Source organism: Diabrotica undecimpunctata, chromosome 3, assembly GCF_040954645.1.
Source record: "Diabrotica undecimpunctata isolate CICGRU chromosome 3, icDiaUnde3, whole genome shotgun sequence".
NCBI classification, from domain to species: domain Eukaryota; kingdom Metazoa; phylum Arthropoda; class Insecta; order Coleoptera; family Chrysomelidae; genus Diabrotica; species Diabrotica undecimpunctata.
The window spans coordinates 141,213,041-141,225,477 of record NC_092805.1 but is presented as its reverse complement, the minus strand read 5'-3'; the positions used below and the strand labels follow the sequence as shown (position 1 = coordinate 141,225,477).

Below are 12,437 nucleotides of genomic sequence, written 5' to 3'. Positions count from 1 at the left end.
TTTATTCTAGCAATAGTTTAGTCCTTCACATGCAGCAAAATTATCATAGATTAATGATCGTTTTAGTACATCAAAGTACATCAAATGAACTTTTTCAGAGCAGCCGTCTCAAAAGTTCGAATAGCTATGATGATTGCCGACCTCCGCCGCGGAGATGGCACTTGAAGAAGAAGAATGATCGTTTTGTATTTGTTAAAGTATCTAATAATGTATTTAATACCATCAATATTTATGTATATTATACTTATACACAATATTTATACATATTATAAATCGATATTTCTTCAATACAAGTAGCTTTGTCGCAACTCATGACATTTTTCGAACTCCATTGGAATACCTACAATAGTGCTGAAACATCACTATTACCTATACTAAGAATTGACTGCCTATAATTTTGATTCTCGGTTATAGGTAAGATTGTTACTCCAAGGTTAAACCTTTATCAAAACCAGAAATTCTTGAAGCCAAATCGTGTACCCTAGTGTTCCCTTGTGTTGTTGGAAATGACAAAAATTGTATGGGATTTAATAACATAAAAATAAAACTACAACGTTGTTTGTTCTTGACTTGCCGGTATCAAACTGTCCACTTCACTAGACTCCAGTAAATTCAATTCGAAGATGTACCATAAAAATAATTTAAATTTTATATCCGAGGAAGTATGTTAATGTTTAATGTGTAGGCGGTTAATAGCACTAACAAGTCTCCAAGTCCCCGAGATTTTTTACAAAAATTAGGCCACTGTCAGCCACTGTTTTACAGTACATTTTTTGGAAAGGAAGGTTTTGTCAGGAAAATACTACAGAACAAAATGTAAGTTTGTTAGACTGTGCATAAACTCTAGTGGAACTAAAAAAAACGAAGGTAATGAACTGTACAGTCTAAAAATAGTACTTATTATCTGGGATGTCGGAAGTGTATCAAAGAATATACAGTGATCAGTGCGTTAAGACCCGGCTAAATAACACAAAAGATGGAAGACATATTAAGTTGTGAGATAATACGAGATAAAGCTAGTTCTTATACGTGGCAATTTAAATCCAGTCATAATTATACGTATGACTGGCCGTTATGTTCTGGCCGAAAACGCTTATTTTGTATGGAGTTGGTAAAATGGTTAGAGTTGGTCTCTTGAAGAGCAGCTTAACGCTACTCGTTTATGAAGTGTGGTGCGTGCGAGCAGGATACCAGCTGCGGCAGCAAAACATCAAACACTCAAACACATCGCAAAGTGTTTTTGCACGGTAAACAGAAACATTTTGTTGAAAAAATAATTCGTGAAAGGATTTTCAGACAACAATTTGTAAATCTGTTTCCAAATAAGCTGACACCAGCATGATCGACAATTCAGTTTATTGTACGTAATTTTTTAAAAAAATATGGATCCGTGTCCGCTCCAAGATGTATCCGTAGATGTTTGTTAATGTTCAACGCCATACCTATAATTTATGACTGAAGTCAATTGGCTCATAAGCTAACGTCTAAAGATGGGAAACTATCGATAGTGGTAATGTAAATTATAAGTTTCTATTGATAATTTTCCACCTCTACTAGTTACCTGTCTGTTGTATTTTTTCTTCGGTTGCAGTTTCTATTTGTTCGGGAACAATTTCCGTTTTGACGTTTTCGAGAATGTGACCTAAAATTTAATAATATATTCTGTTATAAAAAGCACACCAATGGATACTAATCAAGTTAAATGGAATTTGAAATGTTTACACGCATTGGAAAAGTATTTATTAGTTACAAGTTAGTTCTATAGATAGATAAATGTTTTCGTCAATTTATTAAAATAAATAATAAATTTGTAGTGTTAAAATTTGGTGTAATATTTAAAAAAAATTTATTTAAATAAACAAAAAAAAGCGTATTTCTTTCGTACTGCTTTTGTAAACAAGCATGTTAAACTACCTGTAAATAAATAATTAAGATGCAAAGAAATACCAAAGAAAGTAAGTAATTACAAAAAAAGAAATACGAAAATAAAAAATGGGTGCCTCAATTAACAAATCAATTTTTGGAATATCTATTACTATGATATCTGTACAAAAAGGAAGAAGGAAGCGGTCATTATGGAGTAATGTATGTAATATGTAAGGGGGATACACGCTATAAATCCTTTAAAGAGAATAAACAATGTTTTATAAATTTTTTATCAACAATCTCGTGCTATACCTTCTTCTTCTTCTTAGCCTTCTGTCGTCGTCCATGTTTGGACATAGGTCTCTCCCAACTCCTTCCATCGGTCTCTATCCTGAGCAACCTATTTCCAATTTGTTCCGGCTATTCTTTTAATGTCATCAACCCATTTACCTGTGGTCTTCCTCTTCGTCGTTTACGTTCGTAAGGTCTCCAATGTTGTATTGTAGTATTCCAACGTTGGTCTTTTTGTCTAGCAGTGTGGCCCGCGAAGCTCCATTTAAGTTTGGCAATTTTTGTTGCTATGTCCTCGACTTTTGTTTTGGATCTTATCCAGTCGTTCCTCTTTTTATCTGACAGTCGTATACCTAACATTGCTCTTTCCATCGTTCTTTCTGTCGTGGCTAGTTTATTCATGTTTGCCTTGGTAGGGTCCAGGTTTGACATCCATATGTCATGATAGGAAGGATGTATCCAACTAAGTTTTCCAAATCCTGCCCATGCTAGTCTTGCTCTTCTAGTAATTTCCGCACTTTGGTTCTCTTTGTCAAATCTCAGGATTTGGCCTAGGTAGATATATTCCTGGATTTGTTCTATCTCACTGCCATTTATAGTTATACGTCTGGGGTCATCTGCGTTTGTCATTATTTTTGTTTTTTTCATATTCATTTTTAGGCCGACGTATTGGGAGCTGGCTGCTAGTTACCCCATCATAATTTGCAGTTCCTCATTTCTTGCTATTTTGACGACACGGGTCTCCTCCTTTCTGCTTATGTGGTTATTCCATTCTTTTTTTTTCTATTTTGTGTCCATTCATTTATACACTGTTAAGTTACATTTCTTCTAATGTCTTCACTTCTCCGCTATTTCCAGTAGCCTTGTGGCTGTGTCGGGTCTTGTTTCTGAGGCATATGTCATTATTGGTCTTACACTGGCTTTATAAATTCTTGACTTCATCTCAGTGTTAATGCGTCTGTTTCGCAATTTAGTGTTATTAAGACATCCTGCCAGTCTATTTGCTTTTTGTACTTGATCTCTCACTTCTCTGACCAGGTCTCCATAGCTAGACAGTGTAATTCCCATAATATTTTTGTTAATTAATATATTTCGGCAAGTAATGAAAATAGATTGAAATAATTAATTAGAATAAAAAGTTAGTAGATATTATTTGTATGCTAAACAAGTAATGATGCCTTCTTTTTCTTTTTGTGTAAGTCTATGACAATTGAGCCAACTTTTTAATTAGTTACAATTATGGGCTTTAACGGAATTATAAGTGAAGTACATTCAACAATTTTTTTATAATTATTGATCAATTGTAGAAAAATACTGCGTTCTATCTATAATATCTTCCAACTTTGGTGTCAGAGCTCTGGGAAATGAAACGTATGTGGTTTTTTACTCATATGTTGAGGTTTATGTTATTCTAAAACCATGCATTGTATATGCTCGACTGGATCGAAATACTAAAATTGTGTTGACTATGGCATTCCTTGACTTCTATCTTCCCTCGTTGGTTTCCAGTTTGTTTTAATGCACACGTGGACGAACGAACACATTTAGTCAAACACTAACATAATAAAGTTGTGGTCAACAACGCCTGCAAATGTATTTGTATTTATTTACTTCACTACATTACACATATACCAATGCACGAGTGACAGGGACGTAAATAATGATATCAAGATATTGAGCTGTTAGCTCAAAATTCCATTTAATCCTTTTACAGTGAAACACAGTATTTTTGATACATTTACTAAAAAATAACTATAAAGTATGAATAAAACCGAAACTACTCAAATACTTAATGAAGTAAAACAACTTAATTTTCCCCTCCTTTAATCAATTGATATGATAAAATACTTGATACTAAAATAATATTTTTACCTGTAGTTGTATCCGTCGTCAATTTTAGCTTTTTGACATTGACTTTTTCTGCATCCTCGACAGATCTTTTTAATTCTCCAGAAACTTCAACAGTTTGAGATGTTGCAGAATTTGTTTCTGTGTCCAGATTTTCTTTAGATGCACTTACAACTTGCAATGGTTGAACTTTCTCTTTCTATAAATAAATATCAATTTATAATATTCAAATTTATATTTTGTTTTGTCATCTAAGAGTAACTAAACTAATGCTTGATATATTTTGTTTTGTCATCTAAGAGTAACTAAATATTGATTTTCAAAGCAGATTTTAGTGATTCAACGCCTCAAGGATCCATAGTAAAAATCAGAGTATTTGGAAACTTCATTTAAATATGGAGTTATTACGAATAAAATGTTCTCTTTGTTTTAGGCAAAGTAGTTGATAAATGATGAAATTAAGAATGCGTATATTAGGGGAAGTCTAGGTTTTGCATAAATTGATGCCAAAATGAAAGAGCATAAGTTAAGGTAGGTTGGCCATGTTTAACGTCGAGACGTCAATCATCTAAAATAAAGAATTGTTGATCTGTAGGTTCCTGGAACTAACAGAAGAGATACACCAAAAAATACCTGGGGGAAACGCTTAGGTAGGACATGTCCGTCAATCGGATGGATATTGGTATTACTATGAATAGAAGGCCTATAATATATGTTTTGTGCTTGTTTACATATGGATTTTGCTGCCAAAACATTAGATTTTATACGTTGATTTTACTTTTTTTTTATTTACTTTTAGTGTAACAACGATCTACATTCACTGGTTTGTCGATTAAGGTAAATATATAGTATATTATATAATACACAATATACATATATTTATATTAAATAAAACTACTAAATTATGTACTTCCAACAAAGAAGGGCATTAAGGGTATACTTTATGAAACTTCTAAAGATAAACATGGTGTGTTAAAAAGTTTTCCAAGAGAATGACCTACTCTCGGAGAAAGTGTTGTTCCAAAAAAAATTTCTAGGACTTACAAAAAATTTGACACGCAATTAATTAATTAATTAATTATAAAGAGCAGCAACAAGACAAATGACTTCAAAATGATGTTATAGTGGATTTTGTAGTTTTAGTGTTTAACTTACACTTAAGTTAAGTTCTTATCTGGTGAAATGGAAGTGGCATCAAGAAGAGAATGATATTTATTTTTATCTAGTGAAATTTGAATTAAAAGATGAATCAAGTTGGATATTACCAATAACTTAAAAACTAAAGTCGACTTTACACTACATGATTTATCGTATAAAAATATCATATGAGATTAGTATAGGTAATGGATTTTGACAAGAGCTATGACCTTGTAAATAACACGTAAACTTGTGTACTGTATCGGCATGACTCATAGCTCTTGTCAAAATCCATTACCTCTAATAAGTTGTGACTTATGATATGAGTGATAATGAGGTTATGTTGATTTTTCTTTGTTTCTAGTCATATAGATACACAGTATAGGTAGATTATAGTATAGGTAACAACTAGTAGATTTATAAACTATTATAATAGAAAATGAATCTTTGTTTGTATTAGCTTCCTGCCTTTTGATAATAATACGCCGGCAACAACTGCGAACAGCTAATAGTAAGAAGAACAAAATCAGACGCCTTTTGTGCTCGCAGGTGGCACTTACGAAGAGATAGTGGTTGGAGTATATCAAATTTAGTGTTAGGGAATTAAAATTCGAAGAGCCAGTAAGTTTTAAAAATTTTTGCCGTAGGTATGTCATCCAGTGCTTTTGACAAACTTCTATATAAAGTCGAACCGCTTATAAATTTATAAAACGTTCGGATACACAATTGCGTGAATGTCTTTCATAAATCATAATGACATAAGAATAAGGCACGATATTTAAATATGTTGGTGTTACCGGTACTACATGAAGAGATATTACCGAGAATCATATGATTTTATCATGCGGAATAGGTACCGTCCTGTTCTCCTATAACGAACCGCATGACAATGCTTATGATAAAATCATATGACAAATCACACAGTGTAAACATGTATATTTCACTCCATGACCAAATCATACGACAAATCACATGATAAATCATGTAGTATAAAGTGGACTTAACTCTGGTCACAAATTGAAAATATTTTATCTCGTTATTCAGAAGCAGAAAATACCAGTATTAGTTTAGAAAAATTATTATCAACTTTTAAATTCAAATATAAATTGCAAATATGCATTTTTTTCAACATTTCTAAAAATTTTCTTTTACTTTAAACCAAATTTTTTCAAAAATAAACACTTTGAACCGTTCAATCCTACAAATCATGTAAACAATACATAATTAAAGTAAATTGTAAAGTGGTAATAATTAATTTTATTTGGGGTGCCAATTAGAGGGTGATTTTCACGATGTTTTTACAAAAAAAAATGGACCAAACTTATTTTAAGCTTAACTCGCTTAGTTTTGATGCTGGGAACTAAGAAAAAAAATCAAAAACAAACAAGAACACTCTCAAAAAGTTTTGATCAGTTTTCCCAGAAAAGTGCTTCATTATTGGTTATTTCACGTTGCAATATTCGATTTGGAATTTGACAAGAACCTACTTTTTGAGTTATTTGTGACAAACCTCTGAAAACGTGGTTTTTATTTTGAAAAATGAACATTTTCTCTCACAAATAACTTAGTTAAACTCATTGCGTTTGAACATTGATCGCCTCAAGGCGGTGTTGCCTGTCTACAAGAATTTCTCGGTTCTCTTACAAATCAGACACGTTTATTATGTTACATCGATTTTTTCGGATTTTGAGTGTTATTTTTTGTTTCAGTTATCTAAAATGTCTTCTAAAAGAAGCAATAATATGTGGCGTAAGTCCAAAATTACCTACTCTCGAATGACTGTAGAGGAAATTAGAGAAATGATGAATTCTATTACGATGGAAGAAGAATCCGAATACGATGACGAAGACTACGGCGAGTTTGTGGACGACTCCGATTACTTGGTTGAAACTGATGACGATGTTCCATCAAGTGAAGATGAATTTACAAAAGATAAGGAAAATGTAATTAACGAATGTGTATCAGATATGCAGAGACTATCATCGACCGAATTTCTCACGAAATCTACAGGGTTAGATCTGAACGTAACTGAATGTTTCTCCCCAATGACATCGACTCCAGCATCTTCACCTAAACCAGCAACATGTACAGAGTGCAATGCTATTTACCTGGAACGAAAGCCTATGAAAAGAGCAAAGTCACCATTAGCCGATGGTCCCCAAATACTACCTAACACTAGCGGGTTTATTGGACAAGCAGTAAACATTGATACCAAGTCTGATAAATTTAAAAAGATTCTTTGGAGACTGTATTCGCTTCGACAACACATCACATTGGAAAACTTTTCTTGATAGAATGGGTAAAAAAACATGCAAGCTAGGTGCATGCAAATCAGAAACTCAAGTTTTTTGTTGTAAATGTCAAGTTAATTTGTTTTTTTTTTCAACAAATAATTGTTTTCTTGCTTTTCACAAAAGCAACTAAGTTTCCATTTTTACTTAGTTATATTTATTGTATTTGCTTATTACTTTTATAATAAAATAAAGTAAGAAAATGTGCATCTTGATTTAACTATGTATATTTTTCCCATCAAGCCCGCCTGTAGACGGGCTATATTTTTCTTCCTCAGGTGAAAGATAAAATTGGTCTGGTAGAGGGTTAATGGTGGGTTAATTGGTCTGGTAGAGGTGTCTTGGCACGGTCTACATTTATTAAGTTGAGATCCTTGCTGTGCTGCAGTGATCTCAGTTTGGGAACCAAGATGCGGATAGTAAGGTGCTACGTTCTTCCAGTGTTACTATATGGAGTTGAAGCCTGGCCACTGACGCAAGCCACTGAAAAACGAATCGAAGCCTTCGAGATGTGGATATACAGAAGGATACTAAAAATATCTTATGTGGACCATGTCACCAACGTTGAGGTCCTACAGCGCATGACAAAAGAAAAAGAAGTGCTTAATTTAATTAAACAACGTAAGCTTGAGTACCTCGGCCACGTGATGCGGAACGAAGAAAAATATCGAATTCTTCAACTTGTTATGCAGGGTAAAGTATTTGGCAGAAGAGGACCGGGACGCCGTCGTATCTCGTGGTTGAAAAATCTCCGACAATGGTTTGGGATGACCTCAGCGGAGCTGTTTCGCAGAGCAGTCAACAAAACCATGATAGCCTTGATGATCGCCAACATCCAGACCGGATAAGGCACTGAAGAAGAAGAAGAGGGTTAATCTGTGGACCTTTTAACTTCTACACAATTTACGATTGGACAATTGACTTGGAAATGCACGTATCGATACGAAACAAAAATGTATAAAAAGGCATTTTCCAAGCCAAGGTAGTCTACTCTTGCTCCGGTTCCAACATAAGGTCTTCTATGTTGGAGACCTCCTAGAGCTGGTCGAAGCCTTCTGCAGAGCACCTAGGGAGCAGATATGGGTTAATTCTTGCCAAGACACAAACCTCCTTATGTTGACATTCATTGGAATAAAAGATCCTTATAATTAGTCACTTTATCCATTTCCAGACTTATTTTGAACGTATGTTTTTTCACTACCGAGAAGGGGTGGTTTTCACTACCCAAGTAACTTAACTATCACTTAAGACTAAAAGTGAAGTAGAGGGCAAGAGGAACCGTAATCCAAATTTTGAAGCAAATTCGTTGTGACCAGGAAAATTACACTACAAAACGGTGATTTACTGGAGTGAAATTCGAACTTTGAAACACAATCCATACACGTTAATAACCCTATGTGATTGATGTAGTAAAAAAATATAGTTACATTTATTGCATTTGGTTAGTTCATTTGTAAAAATCTCAGTATGATTAACACTTACTTTTTCTGCAGTGGATCCCAGTTTTCCGATATTGGGTGGTTCGGACAGTACGTGTGATTCCTTAAGGTTAGTTATTTGAGACTGTTTTTTTACATCATCTACTTGAGACTGTTTTACATCAGCAGGATTAGATTCTTCTTTAACAACAGCTGGAGGATCTTTAACGCCAACTTTCAGACTCTCTTCAGGTACTTTTTTGTTAAAGTATCTGAAAGACTTTTTAGTCTTTTTTCCTTTTTTAGTGCTTTTACCTTCTTCCTCAAGTCTACGTCTAGCTCTGGCTTTAGCGGGTTTAGATTTTCTTTTTTCTCTAGTCCTTCTAGATTTTTTCACTTTAGCCTCTTCCGACAGTTCGACTTCAGAGTCTGTAGACGACACTATGACGAGATCGTCAAAGTCTATGTATTCAGTAGAAGACTTGTTGACTTCGTCTGTAGATATTTTATTTTTGTTTTCGAAAAATGCTATCCTTTTTTCTTTTTCGAATGTTCTAGATTTTAACTTCTCGGTGCACGCTTTTTCTGTCTAAAATATGACAAAAATGGAAAATTACAGGAACTGGCAATAAAATAACATAAACACATGTATATTGATTTGATAGCGTTTACATTTTTTTGTTTATAGGTACGAGATTTAAAAAAAATAAGCTATAAACTTTAAAAATCCGGCTAATGGAAGTTACTGAACAACTCAAAACGAATAGTTTAAGATTTAGTAAATGTTTCTATGTTAATTTTGGACCAAGGTATGGAACTTTTATTAACGCGCTCCGAGGCGGACAGTCATCTTGCAGCGAATGGAGAATTAATTTTTAATATCTCGGCAAAAAATTAACATTGAAACATTTACAAAAGCTTAAAATTTTTCATTTTGAATTGTTCCATAACTTCCATTAACCAAACTGCCAGCGTTTATGGCTTAATTTTATTTAAAATTGGTATAAACAAGTTAATTCACTAATTTTTACCGAAAATTTTAACTATAAACTGCTATAACTTTTTTATTTATAATGAATATGGAGACCTATAAAACAGAATGATCGACATTGGGTGACTTTGAAATTTGAGTACACTAATTTACCTGTTTGCTTGGTTTGTCGCTAATAATAGGTCAGAGACACATCATCAACAATTAACTATATAAGCACATAAAGATCAGAATTTAATATAAAACTTTGTTCTTCAGTTTTGCTTTGTATCCTTCGTAGAAGAGTTTAATAAAGTTTATGATTTTCGGTGATATCCCCTATAATCTTAGGATTTTCCACATCGGTCACCTATTTACATGGTTGAAGACCTTTACAAAGTCACATCATAAAGCTCACATCAACATCTTTATTCTACTTGTTTGTTCCAAGATAAGTTCCAATCTTTTTTTGAGTATTTTTATTATCAACCTTCTTTGGTAATTCTTCGTCAGTCCATATCTCGTTCAAAAGTTTATGTAACATTTCTATTTATTGCTCAGTATCTGCTTCTATTAGGTCAATAAGTATATTATCGATTCCTGTGGCTTTTCCATTCTTTAAAAATTTAGTGTATTTCCAATTTCTTCCCTTGTAATTTCTCCAATCTTCTCTTCTAGCTCTGGTGATTCTTCTTCATCTTTTATTACTTGTGTTATTTCATGTTAAGCATCTATTTCCTCGAAGTATTCCTTCCGCCCTCTGCTGAACAACTCCAATTACTGCTAAACAAAACAAACAGTTTCTGTGAAAAATATGGACTAAAAATGAATATAAAAAGACCAAATACACGATAATAACAAAGAAAACAAATATACCAACAAACATACATTTGGAAAATGTACCGATAGAAAGGGTTGATAAATACAAATACTTAGGAACCTGGATTTCACACAATAATGATCAAATAACTGAAATAAGAGCCAGGATAGAAATAGCAAGAAATGTGTTTGTAAAAATGAAAACAATTCTCTACAACAAAGACCTAAGATTAGATCTGAGAGTAACAGCACTGAGATGCTACGTGTTTTCGATACTGCAATATGAACTTGAAAGCTGGAATTAAGGCAAGAACACATAAACACGTTACAGTCCTTTGAAATGTGGTATTACAGGAGGATGCTTAGATAGCATGGACACAGAGGAAAACTAACACGGAAGTATTGCGAGAAATGGGAAAAGAATGCGAAATAAAATAAACACAATAAAAATAAGAAAGTTACAGTCCCAGTTAAAATAATATCTGGGACACGTAATGAGGGGACAGCGATATGAACTGATAAGGATGACAATAGAGGTAAAGATAAGAGGACGATGGAGTATATGAAGAAGGAGAGTGTCATGGTTGAAGAATTTAAGGGACTAGTTTAAATGCAGTTCTATAGAACTCTTCAGAGCAGCAGTAGATAGAGTAAAGATAGTGATGTTGATATCCAACCTACGATCGGGAGACGGCACTTAAAGAAGAAGAATTCCTTCCATCTTTGTATTATTTTTTTCTCATTTATTCTGTTTCCTTGTTCATCCTTAACTTCCCAAGTTCCGGTACATTTCTTTATGTTTTTCCTGTTAGATTTCGTATGATTGTATACTGTGTTCGTAGATCGTTGTCTTGCGCTGCTTTTTCTGACAAATTTAACATCTTATTTATATAGTTTCTTCTACTTTTTCTGGCTTGTTTTTTTACTTCTGCGTTTTTTGCCTTGTATTTCCTTTCAAGTGACCTCTCCTCTACCGATACTTCCTTTTGTAGGATTTCTTCTTTGATTTTTTCCTTTCTTCGATCAGTTGTAAACTCTAATTTCACTATTTGGGAGAGTGAGTCATCGTTTGAAGGCGTAGAAGTGGGGAAAGACGTATGAAAATCTAGTGGCGTAAACTCACTTTTATTTCAACGTTAATTATATTATATTGTTTAAATATTATTGTTCAAAATACGCCACAATATATTTATCTGCAGGTTTTTACTGAAGTTTCCATCTCTATATCCAAAGACCGTTTTCAAAGATATAAATTATAGTTATATTTATTTTATTTGTTTATTATTATATATTCTTATATTATTTTCTTTTTTTTTCTTAACTTTAAAAACGGTCTCTGTACTAGAGATCGAAACGTCAGTAAAATAAACATGTAAATAGATGTATTGTGGCTTATTACCAACATTCTCCCTAAAAATACGGAATGCCACAAGCAAAAAGCTACAGAAAAATAAATATTGCTATCATTTGTATATTTGAAAACGATCTCTTTATATAGAGATCGAAAAATCAGTAAATTAAACCTATAAATAAATCAGAATGACGGTATTAGATTTTTGTTTTGATACAGTGCAGCAACAACCGTTGATACGTATTTCGACCTCCTTAAGTCTCTTCAGAACGGTATAGTCACTGCTCTGAACCAAAACAAAAATCTTTCCCGTCCTAGACAATAGTTATTAAAATAACTATATACGGACGTAACTACGCCATCTAAAAACAAAAGGAGAAATCAAACGATTTCTACTTAGCGAAACCGAATTCAAATCTTAACCACTGTGTTTCCTAAAATTTGCG

General features: G+C 33.2%; 1 protein-coding gene across 1 annotated transcript in view; it reads right to left on the bottom strand.

Annotated features, from left to right (window-relative positions):
* LOC140437479 (uncharacterized) overlaps window positions 1-12,437 on the bottom strand; it is an 86,790-nt gene that overhangs the window by 17,356 nt on the left and 56,997 nt on the right. The window contains exons 15-17 of the mRNA XM_072527029.1: window positions 8,916-9,440; window positions 4,030-4,204; window positions 1,562-1,642 (exon numbers count right to left, since the gene is read on the bottom strand). Of these exons, the coding sequence (XP_072383130.1) occupies window positions 1,562-1,642; window positions 4,030-4,204; window positions 8,916-9,440 (781 nt within the window). The remainder of the gene's footprint in view (window positions 1-1,561; window positions 1,643-4,029; window positions 4,205-8,915; window positions 9,441-12,437) is intronic.